General features: G+C 46.5%; 1 protein-coding gene across 2 annotated transcripts; it reads right to left on the bottom strand.

Annotated features, from left to right (window-relative positions):
• sos1 (son of sevenless homolog 1 (Drosophila)) lies at nucleotides 1-25,941 on the bottom strand. Of its 2 annotated transcripts, XM_074688701.1 has the most exons (23): nucleotides 25,110-25,941; nucleotides 20,964-21,089; nucleotides 17,926-18,057; nucleotides 17,653-17,817; nucleotides 17,182-17,391; nucleotides 15,786-15,929; nucleotides 15,576-15,686; nucleotides 15,271-15,369; nucleotides 14,688-14,815; nucleotides 9,085-9,746; nucleotides 8,857-8,938; nucleotides 8,620-8,736; nucleotides 8,125-8,228; nucleotides 7,815-8,037; nucleotides 7,556-7,675; nucleotides 7,236-7,398; nucleotides 6,162-6,279; nucleotides 5,915-6,087; nucleotides 5,722-5,838; nucleotides 5,361-5,634; nucleotides 4,041-4,085; nucleotides 999-1,120; nucleotides 1-873 (listed from the first exon to the last, which is right to left on the bottom strand). In XM_074688701.1, exons 1-23 carry the CDS (start codon nucleotides 25,194-25,196, stop codon nucleotides 412-414), a joined length of 3,984 nt encoding a protein of 1,327 aa, XP_074544802.1. In that variant the 5' UTR covers nucleotides 25,197-25,941; the 3' UTR covers nucleotides 1-411. The 2 variants fall into 2 exon arrangements, with proteins under 2 accessions (XP_074544802.1, XP_074544810.1); XM_074688709.1 differs by lacking the exon at nucleotides 4,041-4,085 and having other exon boundaries at nucleotides 25,110-25,940.
• Between the last annotated feature and the right edge of the window lie 353 nt (nucleotides 25,942-26,294).

The raw sequence follows: 26,294 nt of genomic DNA, 5'->3' as shown, positions 1-26,294 counted from the left end.
TAGAACTGGTTTATTCCCTTGTTTTTAAAGAAGGCAATCATCACGTTTACAATCAAAAGGAACGTCTGCAGGTGACCAGAACTGGACCAGTACTTCTGGGGATCTGGTCAGGTACCTGAAGGTTCCTCAGGGTCCACATTAGTGTGTGGACAGAAGGGACCCTGATGCTGAGGGATTCTCCAAAGTCCAGCAGCTGGAGGACCCCTCAGCCAGAGTTTCAGAATAAGAGCACATGATTGTTTTTGATTCAGTCTGACTCGGATCGAGCCTCCTGATTGGTCGATCAGACGTTGGTTTCATATCATCCTTTTTTTTCCATCCAATCAGCTGTAGTGTTTGTATTTCCAGCCCCGCCCCCAAACTGTCTGTGCAATCAGCTGCTTCCCCTCCAAAGGGGTCCAGGCAGTCTCTTCACAAGGCAGGGGGCGTGTCCAGCAGGGGGGCCTGGCTCAGGGACTCCCTCTTGTAAGTCTTAGGGGGGAGTTTAGGAACGCCATGCCGAGGGGGGACCGGGGGACCGTCCAGGGGGAGGAGAGGGAGGGGTGGAGAAGGGAGAGGCATCTTCTTTGTGGAGGAGACGGGGCTGGGATTGACAGGGGCAACCAAGGGGGGCGAGGAGGCAATGGGGGTGGAGCTAATGGAGGAGGAGGAGCAGGTGGTGGAGGGGAAGAAGGCCTGAGGCAGCAGGTCACAGCGGGGGCGGCCCTGAGGAGGAGGGAGGAGGTGCAAGGGGGATGCCAGGGGCTCCCGAGGGGGGAGAGAAGGAGGGCTGTCAGGGGGGGAGGACGACAACGAAGAGTAACGAGGATGAAGGAGCTTACAGGTGGGCTGGCGAGGGGGGACGGCAGGTGGGCTGTCCAGCTTAGACATCATCTGTTTTGGGGGGGGGCAGGCATCATCAGTTCATCAGTGAATTATGATTACAAGCTCTGACTCACATTAAAACACACACACACACACACACACACACATTTGATGCACGTTTGATGCAGGCTCACCTTGGAGGGAGACGACTCAGCAGGAGCAGACTCAGGACGTCTGCGAGGAGGGACCGGAGGAGGAACTGGAACCTCCTCAGAACCACGGCTGAAGCTCACCATGGAGGAGACCGAGGACGACCCTGAGACCAGAACCAGCACCATGGTTACCAACAACACACAGAGCAACTTCAGACACAGGGCAACTACAGATACACAGAGCAACTACAGACACAGAGCAACTACAGACACAGGGCAACTACGGACAGAGCAACTACAGACACAGAGCAACTACAGACACAGAGCAACTACAGACACAGAGCAACTACAGACACAGAGCAACTACAGACACAGAGCAACTACAGACACAGAGCAACTACAGAGCGGGGACAGACATAAAGAAACAACTAGGGCTGTGACTGTAAACAATTCATCGATGTTGTTTTCCAATAGTCGATGCGTCGTTTTGTTTTTATTGTTGTTGTCATGAAATACCAGGGGGTAATGCTCATCTGTAACTCTAGTTCACTGCATGAGGCACCACGTTAACAGATACTTTAATGGGAAAAGATCACTAAGTTCATACGTGAGGAATATTGATAAGGAAAAATCTCCACTCCCAGAGAGCGCTGTGCGCTGACGGAGGCTCTGCCTCTCCGGCTTGGACAGCCTGACAGCTCCCGGATTTTAGCGTCTGATAACGTGAATTAGAGAATCTCCTTCACTCTCTGTTACAGACAGTTTTTCAAGATCTGAGCCACAAACTAGTGTCAAAACTCCCCTAACTTTAGAAAAGAGAGGACATTTATCTGAAGGAGCTCTCACTGCAGCGCTAACACTCAGCGGGAGGAGGAGGGGCGGAGTGAGCATGAGCGAAATAGCGCATGTGGAGAAACGAAACTAACTGCGTTGATATCAAGCGGCAACCTCCGGTCTGAGAATATGAGACAATGCTGAAGTGCTAAAATCTGCTGTTTCTCCAGTGCCCTCTTGAGGCTGGCTCTGGAAGTACAGGAAGTCACAAACACACAAAGCCAAAAAAAAGCTGTTTTCAAAGCAGAAATTAACCTTTTTACAGCCTGGTTCAAAAAACGTCTCCTGTCTAAGTCAATAATTTTACTACCAGCTCCCTCTGTACAGGGGGGTGAATTTTTTCCTAACTCAGCTGTTCAGAGGATATTAAGATCATGAGCTCCCCCAATCAGAGGCACAGCTGAGGTTCATGTGATGGCAGGGGCCCTATAGCTGTACGCAAAGCCCTTGCCACAACCAATAAGGCCGCTATAGCCGATCTGCTTCATGTTCCGTTTCAGAAACAGACGGGTGACGTCGGCTAGACTACGTCCATGTTTTATACAGTCTGTGGTTGCTATGGAGAGCTGGGAGAGAGTCAGACGGGATCATACAGAGAGCAAAGCCCCAATAAACAAATAAACATTAGAAAACAAGAACAAAGTCACTGATAAGCGTCTGTCCAACACTGAACAACAACTTCATTTCCCTGCTACCTGCTTCATTCAGTTTGAGATTCATTTAGTTTTTTGTATAGTACTTATATTTTTTCTATGTCATCATGAATGAAATAAAGACAAACAAACAGACATGACACAGGGCTGACCAATCAGAGGAGAGAACCTAACTCTGGGTAAATGCAGTGAAAATCAAACACAGGTCTGTCTGTCACACACCAGACAGACATACACACACACACACACACACACCCACCAACAGACATACACAGGCCATAAAAAGACACAGCAACACTGAATGGAATATACAGGATGTTTAGGTGACACAGGTTAGACATGTGATCCAGGTTAAACACACTCCGTAACACACACTCCGTAACACACACTCTGTAACACACACTCCATAACACACACTCTGTAACACACTCTATGTAACACACACTCTGTAACACACACTGTGTAACACACTCTTTGTAACACACTCTCTGTAACACACAATGTGTAACACACTCTCTGTAACACACACTGTGTAACACACTCTTTGTAACACACTCTCTGTAACACACTCTCTGTAACACACACTGTGTAACACACTCTTTGTAACACACTCTCTGTAACACACTCTCTGTAACACACACTGTGTAACACACTCTCTGTAACACACACTGTGTAACACACTCTTTGTAACACACTCTCTGTAACACACCCTCTGTAACACACTCTCTGTAACACACACTGTGTAACACACACTGTGTAACACACTCTCTGTAACACACTCTCTGTAACACACACTGTGTAACACACTCTCTGTAACACACTCTCTGTAACACACTCTCTGTAACACACACTGTGTAACACACTCTTTGTAACACACTCTTTGTAACACACACTGTGTAACACACTCTCTGTAACACACTCTCTGTAACACACACTGTGTAACACACTCTCTGTAACAGACACGCCTTTTACACACTAACTTTTTTACTATCCTGTGATTCTTTAAAAAAAAAAAAAAACTTCCTTATAAGGTGACACAAGTTTTTGAATAGACAGGTGAGTGGTTTCAGACAGGTGAGACGTCAGACAGGTGAGACGTCAGACAGGTGAGATGTCAGACAGGTGAGTGGTGTCAGACAGGTGAGACGTCAGACAGGTAAGTGGTGTCAGACAGGTGAGACGTCAGACAGGTGAGTGGTGTCAGACAGGTGAGACGTCAGACAGGTGAGATGTCAGACAGGTGAGTGGTGTCAGACAGGTGAGTGGTTGTAAGACAGGTGAGTGGTTGTCAGACAGGTGAGACGTCAGACAGGTGAGTGGTGTCAGACAGGTGAGACATCAGACAGGTGAGTGGTGTCAGACAGGTGAGACGTCAGGCAGGTGAATGGTGTCAGACAGGTGAATGGTGTCAGACAGGTGAGTGGTGTCAGACAGGTGAGTGATGTCAGACATGTGTGATGTCAGACAGGTGTGATTTCAGACAGGTGTGATGTCTGACAAGTGTGCGTTGTCAAATAGGTGAGTGATGTCAGACAGGTATGATGTCTGACAGGTGTTTTTTCAGACAGGTGAGTGATGTCAGTAGGGTCATACTAACGTGGACCGTGAGGAAGAGAGACCACAGAGAAGATACTGTCAGAGTCTGCAGAGAGAGGAGGAGAAGACACTGTGAGGAGGAGGAGGAGGAGAAGTGAGGAGAAGTGAGGAGAAGTGAGGAGGAGGAGTGAGGAGAAGTGAGGAGAAGTGAGGAGGAGGAGTGAGGAGTAGGAGGAGAAGTAAGAAGGAGAAGTGAGGAGGAGGAGTGAGGAGCAGGAGAAGGAGTAGGAGGAGAAGTGAGGGGGAGGAGTTAGGAGGAGGAGAAGTGAGGAGAAGTGAGGAGAAGTGAGGAGGAGGAGTGAGGAGGAGAAGGAGAAGTGAGGGGGAGGAGTGAGGAGTAGGAGGAGAAGTAAGAAGGAGAAGTGAGGAGGAGGAGTGAGGAGTAGGAGAAGGAGTAGGAGGAGAAGTGAGGGGGAGGAGTTAGGAGGAGGAGAAGTGAGGAGGAGGAGGAGGAGAAGTGAGGAGGAGGGGTGAGGAGGGGAGGAAGAGAAGTGAGAAGGAGAAGTGAGGATGAGAACAGAGGAGGAGGAGGAGGAGGTAAAGGGCCAGGAGCAGCAGGAGGTGGGGGAAAGAAGACAGATATGGAGGAGGACAAACCTCAGGAAAGAGGAGTCAGGTAGGATGAGGGAGAAAGGAAAAGGTGACTGAGCTGGGGAGACACAGGAGGTGATGGTAAAGTAGGAGGTGATGGAGGAGCAGGAGAAAGAGGGAGGAGGGGCTAGGGGTGATGGAGGAGCAGGAGAAAGAGGGAGGAGGGGCTAGAGGTGATGGGGGAGCAGGCGAAAGAGGGAGGAGGGGCTAGAGGTGATGGAGGAGCAGGAGAAAGAGGGAGGAGGGGCTAGAGGTGATGGAGGAGCAGGAGAAAGAGGGAGGAGGGGCTAGAGGTGATGGAGGAGCAGGAGAAAGAGGGAGGAGGGGCTAGAGGTGATGGGGGAGCAGGAGAAAGAGGGAGGAGGGGCTAGAGGTGATGGAGGAGCAGGAGAAAGAGGGAGGAGGGGCTAGAGGTGATGGAGGAGGGGAATCTTAGACGTGTGGATCTCAGGAGAGCAGATTAGGATTAAAGTTAAGTCATGACTGATCCATCATCATCTGTCAGACATCATGAATCAATCACCGAGAGGATGGAGTCAGAGTTTCACTGCTCAGGGGTCCACACACCGTACACACACACCGTACACACACACACACACACACACACACACACACACACACACACACACACACACACAGCTGGATTGTTTGGACTATCTACGAACCATGCTGTTATCACACAAAAGCAGCAGCACTCTGATTGGACCATGTGTCTGTGGGCGGGGCTTACTGGAGTGGAATGGGCTGCTGGGACCCTGAGGTGAATCAAACACGCTTCCCACGTCAGTGGAGCTGGAGGCGGCTGAGGCTGGGGGCGGAGTCAGCGGTGTGCGGGGGGAGTTGGGGGCAGAGACAGCCCCGCCCTCGGCCTCGCTGTCAGGAATGCGGCTGTAGCTGATTTTCCTGGGCTCGTTCTGCAGCGGCGTCGGATGCCTCATGGTGCCAGGCCTTGCTGAGGAGGGTCGGATCCCTGGAGACTTTAGAGGGCAGGTGTACTTCTTTACCTGGACGTGGGTGGACAGGTAAAAGCTCAGTCACAGGACTATAAACACTGGGCTCGTGTGTGGACATGTTACCACGGCGACACTCACAAAGCGAGGTAAGGAGCGGGCGTTCCGGGGTTCGATCTCCAGAGATTTGTTGAACAGATGATCAGCAAAGTCCTTCTCCGACATGTCCTCCATCGGGTTCAGGTTCTCGAAGAATTTCTGCTCCACAAACACACACAGCGTGAGCTATGACATCACACAGCAGGCTGCAAACAAAAAGTGGTATGACACTGACCCTGATGTCGCTCTCGCCCCGCAGACAGTACGGCTGGTTCTGGTACTGCTGGATCTCCCCCGTGATCTCCGCCACCTTCCGCCTCTTGCTGAAGTTGATGAGGTCTTTGCCGTGTCGCCGCAGGAAATCAGGGTTTCCCTCCTCCGTCTTCAGGATGTTGGTCAAGTAGATACCTGAGACAGAGAGGACCAGGTTTAACCTTTGACCCCTGATAAACACGGGTCTGACATCACAGCGCAGCGCCTACCAAAGAAGGGGACGCAGGGGGGGTTGATGGAGCGCAGCTTGGCCAGATATTTCTTGTAGTGATCCTCGCTGAGCTCGTGGGCCTCCTCCAGGATCTTCCTCTGACGACTCGGGATTTGCTGCATCAGAAAACACAAAATGGCTCAATTTAAGACTCAGTGATGGTTATCCATCACAAACTGATCAGTTACAGATAACTAATTATTTACAAGTGATTTTTCACTGTTTTAGAATAACGGATAGTTTACTGATTGTTTGCAGATTATTGACCGTTTACCAATTCTTTACAGGTTGTTTATCAATTACAGATTGGTAAAAAGATAGCTGATGTTTACACATTACTGTTCACAATTGATTTTAGATTGGTTACTGGTTAGAAATTGTTAAAAGATTATTGATTGTTTACAGATTATAATTATTAAGAAATGTCTGAAATTACAAAAAAATTAGAGAAATTACAGATTGTTACATTTTTTGTAGATAAAAGATTCTTGACAGGTTATTTATAAATTACTTATTGTTTACACATACAGAATGTTTACAGATTATTAATAGACAACTGTTTACAAATTACTCATTATTTACAGACTACTAATTGTGTACTGATTAATTGTTTACTGATTACAGATTGTTTAAAGATTGTTTACAAATTGTTTACAGATTATTTACTGATAACTATTGTTTTTTAATACTGTTTAATACTGTTTTTTTTCACAAAACTGGTCGTTTACAGATAAATGATTATTGACAGATTGTGTAAAGAATATTTACAGAAAACTGATTGTTTACTGTTGAATGATTATATTCAGATAAATGATTTTTTACATATAACAAACTGTTTACAGATTGTTTGGAGATTAACTGTTGACTGATTGTTTACTAAATTTTTACAAAAACAAATTGTTTACATATAGTTTACTGTTGGCAGATTGTTTACAAAATGTTTACAAAAACAAATTGTTTACATATAGTTTACTGTTGGCAGATTGTTTACAAAAAAACAAATTGTCTCCTGATTGTTTACTGCTCACAGGATATTGAGTGCTACCCTGGACCCATTCTGGTCCTGCGTTACCTCAAAGGTGTGGTCCAGCCTGTAGACGGGGGATGAGTTCATGGCGCTGACCACCTCCAGCACGCCATTAAAGTTATTCAACTCCTGAAACACCTGAAGGATCTCAATGATCCGCGACACGACCGCCACTCGCTCCTCCAGGTTCTCTGTCTCCACAATACACCTGTTTATATGCACACACACACACACACACACACACACACACACACACACACACACACACACACACACACACACACACACACACACACACACAGGTCCTGTGTTTGTTTTGAAATCTGACACAGCTGCTGCCCTCTGATGTCAAAGTGATGTCATACTTTTCCAGCCACAGGGTGAGGTTGGTGGTGTGTCGGATCATCCTCAGCAGGTTGGGAGAGTGGAGCTCTTTGTCCTCTTTGGTCCAAACACTGCCCACCAGCTCTGAGGGCTGCACCGCTCTGCAGGGGGGACACCAGGGGGACACCAGGGGGACACCAGGGGGACATCAGGGGGACATCAGGGGGGACACAGGTCAGGACAGGAAGGAAAGAAAGGTAAATGTGCAGTGTTTTTGTGTAGGTGTGCAGGTGTTTTTACCTGTACAGGTCAGACTCGAGCAGGGTGAGCTGGCGGGCGATCTCGATGGGGTGCAGCGTCATCAGGTCAAACTGGTCTATGTTACCTGGTTTACAGATGTGCCACTCGATGGGAGGAGGAGAGTTCTGGAAGGTGATGCTGTGACTGGGCATGCTCACCTGTACCTGCTTCTTCCTCTGAATGATCTTAGTGATAGACTCCACCCACTTTCTCATCGCTTTACCTGTAACAGGTAAGATATTAGTTAAGTAAAGCAGGTCAGACAGGTGTTCAGACAGGTGTTCAGACAGGTGTTCAGACAGGTGTGTACCTCTGACAGAGGCGATGAACTCCTCCAGCTGTCTCAGCAGGTGAGCATCTCTCTCAAAGTCGTAGAAGTGATGCTCCACCCAATGACGACACACATTCAGCACTCTACAGGAGGGGGCGGAGTTTCACAGGTCACATGACACATCCAAGAGATGTCAGTAAAATCCAGTGTGTGTTTGACTGTACTGTGTTGGTTTTTGTTAGAGTATGTTGTGTTTGTATGTTGTTTGTTTTTGTTTGTATTTCTAACAAAAACTGTGACGAGGTCATGTGACCACTACCCAAACTTAAAGCTGGTGAGCGATGCTTTAGTTCAAAGGGTTAAAAAAAAAATTGATGGTGTCATCTTTTGGAAATTCAAGTTTTAACTGGCAAATGGTCTGATGACATCATAATGACATCATCTAGTTTCAAGTCTTTGTGGGGACTTGTTAGAGGACCACAGGTCTGTTTCCAGCCTGCAGTGCCCCTGAGCAACCAGCAGATGGTGTCTTACCTGAGCTGGACTGGTTGAACAAACTCTTTACGGAATCGTTTGAGCTCGGCGCTGAGCGGCTGCTCCGCCCCCTCCATCTGATCCATCTCACTTGGCCTCGGCTCTGGGATCTCAAACCTGCAGCACACCACACACCCTGAGATCACACCTGAGCGATTTCCTGGGGTTACACTAACATCAGGTCTTTAAGTGAAGCAAGATACGGTTGGTCGCTGTGGTGTGGACAGGTGAGCTCACCTTTCAATGAGCAGGTCCAGCAGCTCTTGAGGTTTGCAGAACGACCTGTAGGTGGTCAGAAATGTGCGGACAAAGTTTGGATCTGTAGGAAACAAAAACAAGATGCAGGTCAGTAAACGTACAGAAGAAGAGTGAAACGTCCTGAAGACAGTCCGAGGAGACGATCAAAGCCGTGTTCAGCTCTGCTCTTCTCGCCCCTTACCCTACCTGTGTGACCTCATGCCTCACCTGCGTACATGTGGAAGGTGAGCCTCTCAATGAGTTTCAGGACGGTCCCTGCTTTGATGATGGGGATGCCCGACTTTGACTGGACGTTCTCCTCAAACACGATGTTCTCCTCAGAGTCCGGTTCAGTGAATCGGTACAGTTCAGCTCCTGGAAGCCTCATCTGCTCCTCCTTCTCCTCCTGCAGCATGGCCGAGTCCAGCATGCGCTCCAGTGTGCTGCGGTACTGCAGCGAGATCAGTGCTGCCATCCAGCCGTTCTTCTCCTCAGCAGACTTGGCAGCAAACACCACACTGTTCCCGTCTTTCAGGATGATCTCGAAGGCGTGCCGGTACTCGCCTTCTTTGTCGTCCTTATCGTTTATCTGGACTTTGCGCATGAAGAACTTCTCTTTAAGCCGGTACTCTGCAGTGGAGCCGGCACCCGGCAGCCGTGGTGGGCCGTGGTTGGACTTGCAGCAGATCATGAGGCCGTCGAAAAGGAAAATGTGGCGTTCATGTTTGGCTCCTACCCGGGTCAGCGTTCCCTCCATGATGAACTCGTTGCAGCACTGGCCGATGTCCTTTCCCTCCCAGCCGTCAATGTTCTTCTGGATCTCGTTCATCTTCTTGATGGCTAGGTGCTTCCCCTTCATCTGATGGCTGTAGAACCGACACGCCGACTCGCTGCACAGCACAGGGGACAGAGGAAGACAGGAGTATTAACCCGGACTCTGTGGAATTAAAACCAGAAACCTGTTAGAGAAAAGACCTATGGTATAGCAGGGTCTGAGGAGTCCCTGACTGTGGTCTTAGGCAACCCTGTAGACTGGTCTAAAACAACCCTGACTGTTGTCTAAGATTACCCCTAACCTACACTGAAGAGACTCTGACTGTGATCTAACATAACCCGGAGACTGGTCTAGATACCCCCCTGACTTTTGTCCGACAACCCTGGGCATGGTCTGAAGGGACCCTGACTGTGGTCTAAAACAACCCTGGGCATGGTCTGAAGGGATCCTGACTGTGGTCTAAAACAACCCTGGGCATGGTCTGAAGGGATTCTGACTGTGGTCTAACACAACCCTGAGCTAGGTCTAAAGAAATCCTGATCACTTCCTTAAACAATCCTGAGCCAGGTCTTTGATGATTCAACTGTGGTCTAAAACAACCCTGAGCCTGGTCTGAAGAGATCCTGACTGCGGTTTTAGGCAACCCTGAGCCTGGTCTGAAGACGACCCTGACTCTGGTCTTGGGCAACCCTGAGCCTGGTCTTAAAACATCCTTGACTTTGGTCAAACACAACCCTGAGCTGGGTCTAAAGAAATCCTGATTGCTTCCTCAAACAATCCTGAGCGAGGTCTTCGATGATCCCGATTGTGGTCTTATGCAACCCTGAGCCTAGTCTGAAGACATCATTGACTTTGGTCTAAAACAACCCTAAACCAGGTCTTTGATGATCCTAACTCGGGTCTTAGGCAACCCTGAGCCTGGTCTGAAAACATCCTTGACTTTGGTCTGACACAACCCTGAGCTAGGTCTAAAGAAATCCTGATCGCTTCCTTAAACAACCATAAACCAGGTCTTAAACGACTCTGACTGTGGTCTTGGGCAACCCTTAGTCTGGTCTGAAAAGGACCCTGACTGTGGTCTAAACTAACAAACTATCTTAGAAATGATTTGGCGGCAGACTTGCAATACCTTTGCAGCCCACAGGTTGGGACTCACTGGTCTAAGATAACCCTGAGCCTGGTCTGAAGAAACCCTGACCACGGTCTAAGCTAACTCTAAGCCTGGTCCAAAGACACCCAGAGGTTTGTCTGAGATGGCCCTCACCATGGTTTCTAAGCATTTCTTGTCTGAAATCACTTTGAATCCGTCCAGAGACCAATCTGTACTGGGCCTCGCCGGTCCACTGGGACTTTGTGTCTTTGGGTGTAATCTGACACAAGACTGACAGGGACCTCTTAGGACGCCTCACAGACAGCCCTACGGGCAGGAAACTTTTTGGTGGTTTGAGGTAAAGCTATGCTCTGATGTTAGCAGAGATCAAAGAGGAAAAGAGTACTCCACTGATTAGAGGGTGAATATAAAGCAGTTAGTCTTTAATAGTTCAGTTATTATCAAACTATTATCACCAACACATCATCCCGCCATGAGATCCGCTCATACCAACACTTCAGTTACCCATTTAAAGTCGTACAATCACAGAGCTCATCCACAGCTCTCAATGGGTCTTCTGTGTTAGTGCTGACTTTTTCTTTCTATTTTCATTGGGTTGGTGTTCTACGTATTCACCATGTGACTAAAGAGTGAGTTCTGATTGGACGTCATGATCGGGGTCTGTACAAACCAGCGGGGCTCCAAGAGGAAGTAAGGTCAGAACAGGAAGACCACCAACCTCAGCTCGGACAAACGGTCAGACTGTTAAACAAAGACATGATGACGTCATCATCATCGCTGTGACATCATTATCATCATCACCAGCACGAGCACACCTGATGCTCAAAATGCAAATGCACACACACACACACACACACACACACACACACACACACACACACACACACACACACACACACACAGTTTGTATAGATGTGAGGGTGTGTATGTTTGACCTTCACTCAATGAGAAACCAACCCCAGCGCCACATTAGCAGTAGCAGGCTACAACAGCACTCTCAGCTACAAAGCTAAGATGCTAATGCTAATCATTTTATAAATAAAATCAAATTAAAAGCTGCTGGAATCACAGACTCATACCTCACTGTATATAACAAAAAAAGACTTCAATATACTGCATGATCAGACTAATGATATACAGTGGGGAAAATAAGTATTGAACGCATCAACTTTTTCCTCATCACATTTATTTCCAAAGCTGCAATTCAAACTAAATTTCTCCCAGACATTGGTATTAACTCAAATAATCCACACATGAAAAGAAATCACAACGTTCAGGTCCATAAATAATGATTATGGTGAATTAAGTACGATAACACAGGAAAAAAGTATTGAACACACCATGGAAAGGCTGAATACTTTGGACAGGAAATGTACCATACCACCTGAAATCTGTCAGTAATTATTTCTTGAACTTACAATTAGTGCAAACCAACATCAGCTGGGCTAGAGCAAATTGATGCTCCTATAAAAAAGGTGTTTTTTTCACCAAGCAGTTAAATAGCACACACCTCATGATGGGTAAAGGCAAAGAGCTCTCTGAAGACATTCACAACCTGATTGTTGCTCAGCATCAGAATGGAACTGGTTACAGACTTATATCAAAGCACCTGAATATTCCAGTCAGCACCGTTGGGGCCATTATTCACAAGTGGAAGAAGCACCACCTTACCATCAACAGGCCACGCACAGGAGCTCCTTGAAGATTTCTGACCAGGGAGTCAGAAAGATAGTCAGAAGAGGACTCAACCAGCCAAGGACCACCCTGAAAGTGCTCCAGAAAGACTTGGAGGCAGCAGGTACATTTGTTACAGAGAAAACAATAGGCAATGCACTCCACCGCCATGGCCTCTATGGACGCTCAGCCCGCAAGACTCCATTCCTCAAGAAAAGGCATGTTGAAGCTGGTTTAAAGTTTGCTAATCAGCATCTTGACAAGCCTGTAGAATACTGGGAGAATGTTGTCTGGTCAGATGAGACCAAAACTGAACTTTTGGGCTGTCATACTACAGACCATGTTTGGAGGAGAAATGGCTCTGCACATCAGCCAAAAAACACTACACCAACAGTGAAGTTTGGAGGTGAAGCATCATGGCATGGGGTTGTTTCTCATCTCATGGTGTTGGCAAACTTCATATAACTGACGGAGCAATGAATGGAGCCATGTATGGGGAAATTCTTGATCTGAATCTGCTGCCATCCACCAGGATGATGAAGATGAGACGTGGCTGGACCTTCCAGCAGGACAACCATCCAAAGCACACGGCAAAGTTGACTCTCAAATGGTTTCAGAAAAAGAAAATCAATCTGTTAGAACGGCCTAGTCAATCACCTGACTTCAATCCAACTGAACATTTGTGGAAAGAAGTAAAGAAAAGGGTTCACCAGAGGGCACCAAAGAATATTCCAGATTTAAAGACAATCTGTGCAGAGGAATGGGCCAAAATCACACCTGAGCAGTGTGGGCCATTAGTTCAAACATACAAGAAGCTTCTGGAAGCTGTCACTGCAAACAAAGGCTTCTCCACTCAGTATTAGATGAGTCTCAGTTAGCGTCTTCAATACTTTTTTCCTGTGTTATCGTACTTAATTCACCATAATCATTATTTATGGACCTGAACGTTGTGATTTCTTTTCATGTGTGGATTATTGGAGTTAATACCAATGTCTGGGAGAAATTTGGTTTGAATCTCAGCTTTGGAAATAAATGTGATGAGAAAAAAGTTGACGCATTTAATACCTATTTTCCCCACTGTATAATCTAAGTGTATAAAACAAACAGATTTTATCGACAGCAGTAACAGACTGATAATATATGCTCGTAGTGTATATGACAAAAAACAGGCTCCTATAACAGCAGTAATATAGCAATAATATAGAATCATAGTGTATATAACACAAACAGCAGGAGTGTGAAGTGTAGCTGATGCTCAGACTGAAATCATCGCAAACTGACCTGAGACGATCAGAAAAAGAGTGTACTGTTCCTTTAAGAGGCAGCTGAGCTAATCAGTTTAAACATAAACCCCTGAGGTATGTGAACACACCGAGTTTCACAACAACACACACACACGCGAATGCACACACACACACACACACACACACACACACACACACACACACACAAGAACACACACACACAAGAACACACACACACAAGAACACACAGATGGCCTCTATCGGCTCCATCAGCTCCTCCACCTGAACACACTCACACAGCCTCATATCCACCTGCCAATCATCCAGCCGTCCTCCCTCCCGTCTCCTCGCCGCCTGTCTCCAGGTGCTCAACCTGACAAAAAATCTGTTTTTTAGAGTCGCAGCAGAACTTTCCCTCTCCGACTTCTTTTCTTTCTCACAGAGAACAATGAGCAGCAAGGAAGCTCCGCCCACTACATGACATCACTTCCCTCTAACAACAGTGCTCTGACCACTCCAACAGCCCCAACCTGTGACCCCCCCCCCCATCTATTTATGTCCAGAGGGAAACAGGGAGGATGGGAGGAGTCCAGCAGACTGGACCGCTGTGTGAGGCTGTTATTGTGAACACACACACACACACACACACACACACACACACACACACACACACACACACACACACATTATTACTATTTTCTGTTCTGATCACATGACCGCCATCAGCAGCTGTTGCAGCTTAGGAACCAGGCAGAGCCTGTTAGCCTAGCTTAGCATGACCTGTGTAGGTGGGCAGAGCCTGTTAGCCTAGCTTAGCATACAGACTGTTTGGTGATGTAGACTCAGAGATTTGATTGGTGTATCAGTTGTTTTGAGCTCTGGGTCACAGGTGTAACTCTTTCAAAAGGTGTAATCAGGTGTGTGTTATTGTTCTGGTGGTTTATAAAATCACTTGCATTAACAGGTGAATTTACAGGTGTATGCACATACAGAGATGAGTATGAAGGTGTGTGAACAGGTGAGGTACCTGAGCCTCCTCTTGGCCAGGCTCCTGGAGCAGATCCTCTCCATGCTGCTCTGCAGGTTGAGCAGAGCAGTGATGGCCTGCTTCAGACACTCTTTATCCTCCTCATCCTCACTCTTCTCCTCCAGTTGCTATAGAAACAAATCAGGAGGAGAACCATGAGCAGTGGGTGACCACTAGAGGCTCCCTGAGAGTGAGCCAGTCCCAGTACAGCCCAGTTCACAGGTTATTCACTCTCAGGCCGGCCAGCTACATGGCAGGTTTCCTCATCAACTGTGTCCCGTCCTTACATGGCGTGTCATTAAAAATGTTTTAGATATTCCTTCATTTGCCCTACACGTGAACTGTGTCTGTAGTTAATGTAAGTAACAGCAATAACTGTCTATGATTCAAACGCCAAAGCTATATTTATATCATCGTTAATCCTGCACAGATGTGAACGTGTGTGTGTGTGTGTGTGTTGGAAAAGGCGTCAGTTTCTCTGTTTTATCAATGTAGATTGTTAGACATGTATGTAATAGCCCTCGTTGCAGTACAAGTGTGGTAAAGGTATGTTAAAGGTGTGGTACAGGTGTTTTGTTCTCACCTTGAGGATCTCAAAGAGATGGAGGCAGTGGTACACAGGTGTGAGCAGCAGCCTGGGCAGGACGTACTGAACAGCCTCTTTGAAACCTTCACAGATGGACTGAAGACAAATTTGACCTCAGGTGAGCCGGGTCAGAAACACCTGTCACCTGGCAGCAAGTGTGAGCTCACAACAGCTGGTAACCAATTTATTCAGTTTCCTTTTCGAAAGGTCATTTAAACAAAACTTATAGTGAGGTCAAAGGTCAACATACAGGATGGGAGTTGAACTAGGTTACTAAACAGGAAGTACTTAGTTTGTCTCACCTGAAGGTGAAAGGCAGCACCTGGTTTGGACACCTGACCTAGGAAGTGTTCATGAAAACCTGGGCGCAGGATGTCCTGAGTGTACGTCTCGTATGGGTCAAAGGCAAGCTCCTGTCAATCAACATATCGACCAATCAATTCACAGACAGTTCAACAAGGTAAAAACAGGAGGGTAAACACAAACTGGTAAACAGAGACAGATCAACAAACCTCAGCCAGGTCCTCGAAGCAGCTCCCCACCAGAGGGTGAGGGCTGCTCTCATCAGTCATCTCCACCGTGTCCTCGATCAAACCCAACAACTTCACCGTCACCTCGTGGATATCTACGATACGACTGAAGACACTCTCCACATCCTGAGCAGACATCACCAATCACACACAGAGCAGACATCACCAATCACACACAGAGCAGACATCACCAATCACACACAGAGCAGACATCACCAATCACACACAGAGCAGACATCACCAATCACACACAGAGCAGAGATCACCAATCACACACAGAGCAGACATCACCAATCACACACAGAGCAGAGATCACCAATCACACACAGAGCAGACATCACCAATCACACACAGAGCAGACATCACCAATCACCAATCACACACAGAGCAGACATCACCAATAACACACAGAGCAGACATCACCAATAACACACAGAGCAGACATCACCAATCACACACAGAGCAGACATCACCAATCACACACAGAGCAGAGATCACCAATAACACACAGAGCAGACATCACCAATCACACACAGAGCAGACATCACCAATCACACACAGAGCAGACATCTCCAATAACACACAGAGCAGACATCACCAATCACACACAGAGCAGACATCACCAATCACACACAGAGCAGACATCTCCAATAACACACAGAGCAGACATCACCAATCACACACAGAGCAGACATCACCAATCACACACAGAGCAGACATCACCAATCACCAATCACACACAGAGCAGACATCACCAATCACACACAGAGCAGACATCACCAATAACACACAGAGCAGACATCACCAATCACACACAGAGCAGACATCACCAATCACACACAGAGCAGACATCACCAATAACACACAGAGCAGACATCACCAATCACACACAGAGCAGACATCACCAATCACACACAGAGCAGACATCACCAATCACACACAGAGCAGACATCACCAATCACCAATCACACACAGAGCAGACATCACCAATAACACACAGAGCAGACATCACCAATCACACACAGAGCAGACATCACCAATCACACACAGAGCAGACATCACCAATAACACGCAGAGCAGACATCACCAATCACACACAGAGCAGACATCACCAATCACACACAGAGCAGAGATCACCAATCACACACAGAGCAGACATCACCAATCACACACAGAGCAGACATCACCAATCACCAATCACACACAGAGCAGACATCACCAATCACACACAGAGCAGACATCACCAATCACACACAGAGCAATGAGAACCACTATTCACTGCTTGTATTCATTCTACATCCTACACCAGGTAGACAGGCAGTCATGTGACCTGTCAGAGTTGATCAAGTCACCTTTCACAGCTGACCACGGTACGTACGTGCTGGGAGAAGAGCATGGGGCTGGAGATGAAGGGCTCTCTGAACACCTTGATCAGCAGGTTGAGCTGTCTCAGGTATGTGCGGCCGTCTGACATGAAGCTCCTCACCAGCTCATAGTAACTCTGCTCCTCATTGGCTGACGGCTCTTCATCCATTAGAGGAAACCCACCGATGTCCTCCTCGTCCTGGTGGAACATGTCCATCAGCACCTGGCACAGGTGAGACACACACACAGGTTAGAATGGTTAAAGGAAATCAGATAATGTAGACACATTTGATGGACATGGACCCCTAGAAGATCAAAACAGACAGGTGAGACACGTCATCAGTGAGTTCTGCCGAGAGAGCACAGGAAGTATTCAATGAGCTCCCTTACATCATCCCTTGGTGGCCGTGATGTTTAGTTCTAGTTGTATAATGTGTTTGTGTAGTGCTGGTTTTGCAGTTGATGTGTAGTACTGGTTGTGTACCTTGTCTGCACACATGGCCACAGTGATGTCCTGCTGGGAGATCTCGTAGTGGCGGATGTTTCTCACGTAGTTCCCAGCGAGTTTCAGGATGTCTGCAGAGATGTACTCGAGCACAGCAACCATGTAGACTGACACCTGGTGGTCGATCTTATAACCAAGAACCTCCTGAAAATGCATCATGGGTAAGTCGTCAGAGACTGCATGTGTTTGAAATAATGAGAATGATGATGATGATGAGGAGGAGGAGGAAGAGGAGGGCAGAGACAGGAGTACCTTCAGCAGTGGGTGGATCTTGTCAACAGGCAGAGCCAGGGGGTTCCTCCTCTTCCTCTTCTCGATGGCAGCCTGAGCATCAGCGATAGCCCACTTGTCAATCGGGTGAGGAAAACTCTTCTGGACCCGCTCCTAAACCAGACAAGGAGAACAGGTGAGGACCAGGACTAGGACAGACCCTTCTGAACCATATGGAAGAAAAAACTGGACCAATGTGAATGCAAGGGATCTGGCATGTACATCTGGTCTGATTTGGTCTTCTGGTGTATAGATCTAGTCTTAAAATCTGGTCTATAGATCCATTTTTTTAGATCTGGTCAACATATCTGGTATGTAGGTATTGGATTCTGATCTTTCGATCTGGTCTGTGGATTTTGTCTTAAGATCTAGTGTTCTGGTCTATAGACCTGGTCTATATAGATGGTCAATAGAGCTGGTCTTAGGATCTCGTCCATAGATCTGGCCTCTGGATCTAGTCTTTGGATCTAGTCCGTAGTTCTGGCTTTTGGATATGGTCTTAACATCTGGCTTTTGGATCTGGTTTACAGATCTCCTCCAAAGATCTGGCCTTTTGATTTGGTCTGTAGGTCTGGCTTTTGTCTCTAGTTTGTAAATGTGGTCTTGAGACCTTGTCCGTAGATCTGGCTCTTTGATCTGGTCTGTAGGTCTGGTCTTTAGAGCTGATCCATAGACCTAGCCTTTGAATCCAGCCTTTGGATATGGTCTTAACATCTGGCTTTTGGATCTGGTTTACAGGTCTCCTCTATAGATCTGGCCTTTGATCTGGTTTGTAGGTCTGGCTTTTGTCTCTGGTTTATAGATGTGGTCTTAGACCTTGTCCGTAGATGTGGCTTTTTTTTGATCTGGTCTATCGACCTGGTCTTTGGATCTGGTCCATTGACCTGGCCTTTGAATCCAGCCTTTGGATCTGGTCTTAGGAGCTGGTTTTAGAACTGGTCAGGGTAGCCGGAGTTTTGTTGATCACACAGCAGCGCTCACCTGTGCTCTGCTCTGATTGGACAGATTTTTATGAAGGGGCACTTGACACTCAGCGTCTTCTTTTGTATCAGCCAATCAGCTTCTGCCTCACTGTGACATCATGCAGGTACACCTGTAAAGGTGGTCTAGCCCAACCAGAGTTCTCTGATAGTCTCCAGCTTCTTTTCCTTTGTTTGAGGTAACCAGTCTACTGGGGCAGAGTGCACCTGCCGGGAGCACACCAAACCATCCGTCTAACAGCTGAGAGTTTCATTCCACCTCTGGTCAAGCCCTGTGCACCTGACCCAGGTGGGTGATTCTGATTGGCTAAGGGTGGTCTCCTGGCTGTCTCTGGTCATGTGACACACTGTGATTGGTTTTTAGCTGCAGGTGTTGGTCTAAGTGTGATCAACTGACCCCACACGACACCAAACATGAAGATGAAATACACACCACCTGAGGAGCAGCAAAGGGTCAGAGGTCAGGTGAAATCAGGGGTCAGGGGTCTGAGGTTAAGGTCAGGTAAGGTCAAAGGTCAGGGGTCAGAGTGTAAAACACCAGCAGTGTGGTGTTTTATCAGAGCACCTGGTTATCTCACTGCAGCCTCCATCAGCTGAAACAAGAAGACAGCTAATTACAGTCAAGCCTCACAGTGACATCATCACACCTGTCCAGGTGAGCTCAGTTTGTTCTACAACACAAAAAAACTGTTTTGACCATTTCTGTCTGGATGCTGCCTTACCATGTGATCACCACTGACATGTGATCACGTTCATTAACAATAACTTTATTTATAACTGAAGTAAGACAAGCAAAAATATAGACTTTATTTATATTCAAATTAGAGACAAAATAAAAAAAATAAACAATTAAATCTGAAGCAAAGACAGGAAGAAAAAAACTTTAAGTTTGACAGAGGGTGAGTTAAAGTTAGAGCCACAGGTCAGTAGTCCTTCAGGCTCTGTCTCAGTCAGATACCTTAGCTGACACACTGGGGTTCCCGCTCTTTAAAGTGACCCTCAATCTTCACCCCCCTGACTAATTTTGCCTCCTTTTGCCTGTTTTTTTCAAACATTTGATCTCTCTGTCATCATTGATGCTATCGCTTCAGTTCGCTCCATCCAGTCCTGGGGCATCGTCTGTTTGTCAGACTGAGTTTCTGTAGTCAGAGATCTGTGTGTGGGGCTGAGAAAACGTAAAGTGGGGCAGAGAAGAGGCTTTGAATCCTTCACTGATGTTGCTGTAAACATAATCTGATGTATTCTGACCAATCACAGACTAACCGCAAACATGACATACTCGTTGGACGATCTTCAGAGGAGAAAACTGCTGCAGCAGCTCCTGGTGATACACAGATCTCCACCCTGAGCGCAGAGTCTCAGAAGTTCTTAACGGCTATATTTCAGTCACTTGGTCACACACGCAAACAACAAAATCATAAATAACTTTGTGAGAGGAGAGCAAAGCCACTGATCTCACGACTTCACTGTAAAGGTAACACACTGTTAAATCTTTGTGTCGTAATTAAAATTCATCCGACAGCGTGGCGGTAATGCTCGCAAAACTGAGAGCAACAGAACAAAAAAACATTAGCACGGTGCATTGTGGGAAACAGCATGGGAGGCAGACTATCCTGCTATTGATTGATGATTTTATGAATCCGTTTGACACTCAAGTGTTTTCATGATTTCAAAAAGAAACCTTTAGGGAAAAATCTGCAGTTCCCTGAGTGTCCACTAGAGTCTGTCCCCAGCAGTGAGTCAATCCCCATGCTTAAAACTTTACAGCAGAAACACCTGATTAAGGGTTAATGGAGGGATAATTGGGGGCGTGGCCTCTTTGAGTGAGAGCTTTACGCTGTATGCTAAGTGTTGCAGCCTTTTACAGATTAGTTTCTCTCAGTATCAGACAAATAATCATTATGTTAGTCTGTTAGCAGTGATTAGCACAAAGGTGTGTGTATACTCACTGCACCAGACTCGTTTATTTAACCCTGCTTTGAGCTGAGTTTGTGTTTGTGTGTGTGTGTGTGTGTGTGTGTTTTTTACAGTTAGTGTTACCTCCACATCCTGTACACTGCGGGGTTGAGCCTGACACAGCATGCTGAGTAGAAGCAGGATTAGCTCTTCGATGTACTGCAGCGCCTCCTGCTGGGACACCAGGTTAGGATGCACCTGGTTCAGTACCTGCAACACACACGCACACACACATTAAAAAAAGGCTCAGTCTAAACTGTGTGGGCGTAACCCCTTGACATATTTGGACCGTATGTCCCTGGCATGTTACCGTAGCGTGTTGCACAGCAGATTGCTGTAACGTATCTGGCTGATGTTCCACAATAATGAACTGTTTATTTTTCATTGGCCCATCCAGTTTATGAAGTTGGTCAAACTCACATTGCTCCATTTTACCAACATATTGCCGTTCGGCAGCAATTTGAGGAACCTTGTCCATTTCTTGTGATTTTTTCATCTCTTTTTCGTCATCTCTGTATTCGTCGTGGATCATTACTTTGTATGGCTCATAGGCCTGGGCGATATATCGATTATATCGATTAATTCAAATTTTTCCTTGTGGACGATTTGTAAAATGAAAAATTTGATTTTTTTTCTCCCCGCTGTTGCGCACCTTTTTTTACCGCAGCTGCGCTGACTTCGCGTGTTTGCAGCGTGATGTAACAGTTCACAAACGAAACAACAGAAACCTAAATGTCATAAAAATGTTCTTGTGAGTCTTTGAGACCCAGCACCTTGACGGACACGTGTTCCTTATAGTCTGTATCAACAGCCCTAAGAGGTTAATATAAACTAGACCTCTCGTCAGTAAACGTTCAAATCCCTTTCCTCCAATCCTCTGTTTTCTTTCTGTCACTTCTCAGGAGTTTGATTAAGATCTTTGACTGAAACATTTACAAAGCTGGGACACTTTTATGTTCACCTGCAGATTATTAATGATGTGATTGATGCGTGTAAAACCTGCTACTCTTCGAAGTTAATACTCTGATCATTTTGAGATTTAGACAGTAAAGAAATATACATTAGTTTTTCTCAGAACATCCCTACTCTACCGAAGAAAATCCCCTCTTATGGTGATTTGGATGGATCATGATTTGTGAAAGTGGACTGTAGGGAGGGAGACGGGACGACGATGGGCGATCGAACAGAGCAGAGCTCGGACAGACATGACTGAGAAGGTGTTAAACTTTTACCTGGGGAAAGCTGAGTCCCGTCTTTCTCTGTAACTCCCTCTGTTCCACCAACTAAATCCTCCATTCAGCAGTAATCCATCCGCTGACGAGCAGAGCAACATAACGAACCAGCATCGAGCCGCGCTCTGTCAAGCAGGGGCGGACCAGACTTTTTAGACTGGGGTGCCCCGACCAGGGCACTGACTTGTGCAGGGAGGCATGAAATTTGTGAGCCCACACTTGAATAAATAGCATTTATTTTTACTTATTTGTTTGTATTAAAATTAAAGGACAAACAGGCTACGGCCTTAAAAAAAATAAAACTAGACAGAAACAAAGTGTTTTTTTTATCATTTAAACAGAGAATATAACTGAAAAGTGCTGTAGTGCACTAAAACAGTAGTGTACACACTTTTCCTAGCAGTATTTTTAAATTCAAAATGTACAAAGTGGTGCAGCTTTCACTGTGAATGTAAGTAAGTCTGCCTCCTTTAAAACTACAAATTGAAGTTCCTGAAACAGAAGAAAAGCTGAAAATTAAATTCCAAGAGTCAAAAATAGGTTACTTTTATTAAGTTTTTGACAAAAGTAAAACAAAACTGGTTTTGAGTTTTCTCTGTCATTTGTACTTATTGTTTTCTTTAAAAGGAAAAAAATCGTCAAAAAATCGTAAACCGAATTTTTTGTGAAAAAATCAGAGATTTTATTTTTAGGCCATATCGCCCAGCCCTAATGGCTCATTTGTTGGTCGTGGACACCAAACTGGTTTTGTCTTCAGTGATATTTTTACTACTTTTCTCCTGTGTTTGTCTGGAGATCCTACATGTAACCATGGCTGCATTGTTTACATGTGAAATCAGCTGTTAGCAGCTTGTAGCATGTCAGTGCTAACTGGTGCTAGGCCAGATGTTTCCCCACAAGGTGAGGAGAAGGAGGTGAGGATGACGTGCTGGTTCTCAGGTGTGAGCTAAGAAGTGCTGACATGGACCTGTCCTTCCATCCATCGTTATTGGGAACGTAAGATCTATCTCCAATAAGATGGACGAGCTAGCTGTGCTAACCCAGCAACAGAGGGAATACCAGAGGGCAGAGTAGCATCATGCTATTCACAGACATGGCTAACAGAGCTAACAGCAGACACCAAGGCCACATGTGAAGAGCTTCACCTGCTGTGAGCAGACAGGATCCAGGAGACAGAGACTGAACAGACTGCTGAAGAAGCTCAGTCCTGGACCCTGTGGAGGTGGAGGCTGGCTGACTGGACAATGATGGACAAGCTGTCACCATCTATTTTCTTATGGAGCTTTTTACACTTTCTATACACTTTCTTACTTTGTTTTCTTGATTGCTGCTGTGACCCCTCCTGAATTTCCCCTCAGAGATAAATTAAGTTTTCTACTCCATTCTATCAGCAGTGATATAATATAAAAACTGCTGTTCAACGATTTTATTTATCAGACGCTTTCATCCAAGGTGACATAAACACAAGCAAGAAGTCAGACTGAAGGGAAAAACTTAGAGCAACAAAGTGCTTCAAGTTATTTGGCAGCAGGTGCTGCCATCAAGTGCAAGAGGACGTGTTTTTGTTTTTCTGTGTCAAATAATGTAGCCACGCTTAGAGAAAGGCTAGGATTTTGTGGCATTATTTTTCCCGACTCTGTCCACTACACAAAATATGCTCGTCTCTGAATGTGTACACATTAGGGTGGGGTGCCGTTGTTGGGGGGGCTGAATAGCACCATCAATATCACTAACATGAACTCAGCTACACAGGAGTGATGTCACAGATTACACATTCCAGTGTAACACCTGTTGGTGAGCAGGTGAGGTTCCAGGTGTTAAACATGGAGGCTAGCAGGATGTGTGGTTGAGCTCAGAGATCAGTGCATGCCATCACCCACTCTCACCCTGTTTCCAGCTCCTTCCACTGTTTTTTTCTCTCTCATCAAAGGCATAACTCCCAAAAAATACACCTTAAAAAATCACATTGTATGAGTGATAAAAAGGTGACCTTATGGCGTTAAAGGTGGTGCACTGAAAAGTTTGTGTGCACCTAAATTTTTGGGCTGGTGCACCTGAGACACAAACACTTAGGCGCACCCATGCAACCAACGCAAAATGTTTGTCTGGAGCCCTGTTACCTTTATGCAGGTATGTGTGTCTGAAAACACAGACCTGCATGTTTCTGTTTGACCAATAACACACTGACTCCACCCCGCACACACACTCAAACACACTCTCACACTCTCTGCTCCGCCCTCTGTCACAGCCTGTAACGGTAACTCTCTCATCTTTCTCCTCATCTTTCTTTCTCTCTGTTGTTGTTTGGTCTTTTGAATAAAGACACACAGGTGAGGGGTGTGTATGTATGTGTGTGTTTGTGTGTGTGACTCCCATTAAATGAGACATCAGTAAAACCTGCTGATGATCTTACCCACAATGCAATAGGAACTGCTCATGAAGATCATCAGAATCTCCCACTAACAGCCACAGGTGAGCATCAAGGTGGAAACCTGCATTGAGCATGCTCAGTTGGTCTAATGATGTCGCTCTGTTTACGACTGTTATTAAAATCAGCCCAGATGATCTGATCACAGGTGATCAGATAAACAGGTTAAATGTTAAATGACATCATCATCCTCAGCTCCTGACTGATAACGTGATGGCAGCGTTCATCAGATCTGGTCTCGTTTTCATGACCCACCATCCAGGTGAGACCCCAGTCCTCCCACACCCCCAAAAAACAGACACTGAGTAAATGATGGTACTGATCAGTGACGTCATTCAGACAACAATACAGGTCAGACAGCTTCGACACACTCACACACACACACACACACACACACACACACACACACACACACACACACACACACACACTTCAGGTGTCAGACCAGCAGAATCACCTGATCCTGACCTTCATCCTCCTCCTCCTCCCTGTTGTCTGATTGTTGCATATATGTGAGTGTGCATGTGTGTGTGGACGTTACAAAATGTTAATGTGTGTGCGTGTGTGTACCTTTTCCAGCGCGGGCACGAGCAGGCCTCTCCACTTGTGTGCGTTCTCGTCGCAGAAGAAGTCGTACTGCAGCGGTGCCGCCTGCATGTCTGCTGCTGCGGCGGCGCGGACCGTGTGAACGGTTTAGCGGTTTACATGAAGGCTGACAGCCCGGTCCGGAGTCCAGCGGCGAGGGCAAAGACGTGAGAACCTGCGGCGGGGGCGGGCCGCTCCTCCAGAACAGCCGCTGTCTCTGGGATCATCCTCGGCCGCTTGGCGGAGTGCTGCCTGCGGCCAGATGTTCCGCAGCTAACTCTTAGCTCCCGGCTAACAGCTAACTGTTGGCTGTGGTTCTGTTTACCGCATGCTGACCGTTATTCGGTCCATGCTAACAGAACCGGGACACTGACGCTGCTCAGCTCTGACTGTATCAGCCCGTTAGCGTGCTGGGCTAACGTTAGCCGCTCTTTCCACTTTGAGGACGATCTGCAGCAGTTAAATGAGAAGACTGATTAGCAGCTGCTTGTTAGCGTCAGTTTGTGTGAGTGTGCGCGGTCTGACGGTGACAGTTACCCGGGTACTCGGTGTGAATCAGCGGGCTGGTCCAGGCTCTCTGCGCCGCTGCTAACAACCTCAGCGCAGCTACTACCTCCGGCTCAGCTTCCCTGCTAAGTGTCCGCTGCTCCAGCTCTATTCCCCGGCCTCTCGCTCTCAGCTGCCCGGCCCGGCCTCCTGACAGGCGGACAGTCACGGAGCTGACGGCCGCTCACGGTGGACGGATCACGGTTGTTGTGACTCCGGTGTGCGGTATCGTAGGCAGAGACTAGGCATGCGCGAAGTGCAGGTTCTGACGTACATAGGCGGGGCTTTTGAGTAAGAGTGCGTGCTTTGTGCACACGGTACGCGACCTCTGCTGACCCCTTTCGGCAACTTGCAATACTGCAGCTATAAAATATCAATAATCACATTTATGGATGTAATAACAAAAATGATATGATTTCTTACAAAAGAATTACTAACAATCAATAAATTAATTATAATTGTTCTTTTTTCTTCTTCTTCTTCGTATTATTATTATTATTATTATTATTAAAGGGGTGGGAATTAATAAGTTTATACTTCATCCCACTCCTTTTCGAATATGTGATGAGATAATGTCTGTTTGTTTGTATTCGTTTCTGTCTTTGACAGAAATTTCACTTTGAC

Source organism: Halichoeres trimaculatus, unplaced genomic scaffold (genome assembly GCF_033239565.1).
Source record: "Halichoeres trimaculatus isolate MK-OKI-2021-1 unplaced genomic scaffold, fHalTri1.1 fHalTri1_scaffold_2, whole genome shotgun sequence".
Taxonomy (NCBI): domain Eukaryota; kingdom Metazoa; phylum Chordata; class Actinopteri; order Labriformes; family Labridae; genus Halichoeres; species Halichoeres trimaculatus.
This window is presented reverse-complemented; position numbering and strand designations above follow the sequence as displayed.

What these genes read in the sequence shown, in the direction of transcription:
- sos1 (XM_074688701.1), bottom strand. Translation starts at nt 25,196, where the DNA reads ATGCAGGCGGCACCGCTGCAGTACGACTTCTTCTGCGACGAGAACGCA. An exon ending in CTGGCCAAGAGGAGGCTCAG is followed by an intron (nt 9,747 to 14,687) that starts GTACCTCACCTG and finishes TGTGCTGTGCAG; the next exon opens with CGAGTCGGCGTGTCGGTTCT. An exon ending in CTCGAGTCTGACCTGTACAG is followed by an intron (nt 7,676 to 7,814) that starts GTAAAAACACCT and finishes TCCCCCCTGCAG; the next exon opens with AGCGGTGCAGCCCTCAGAGC.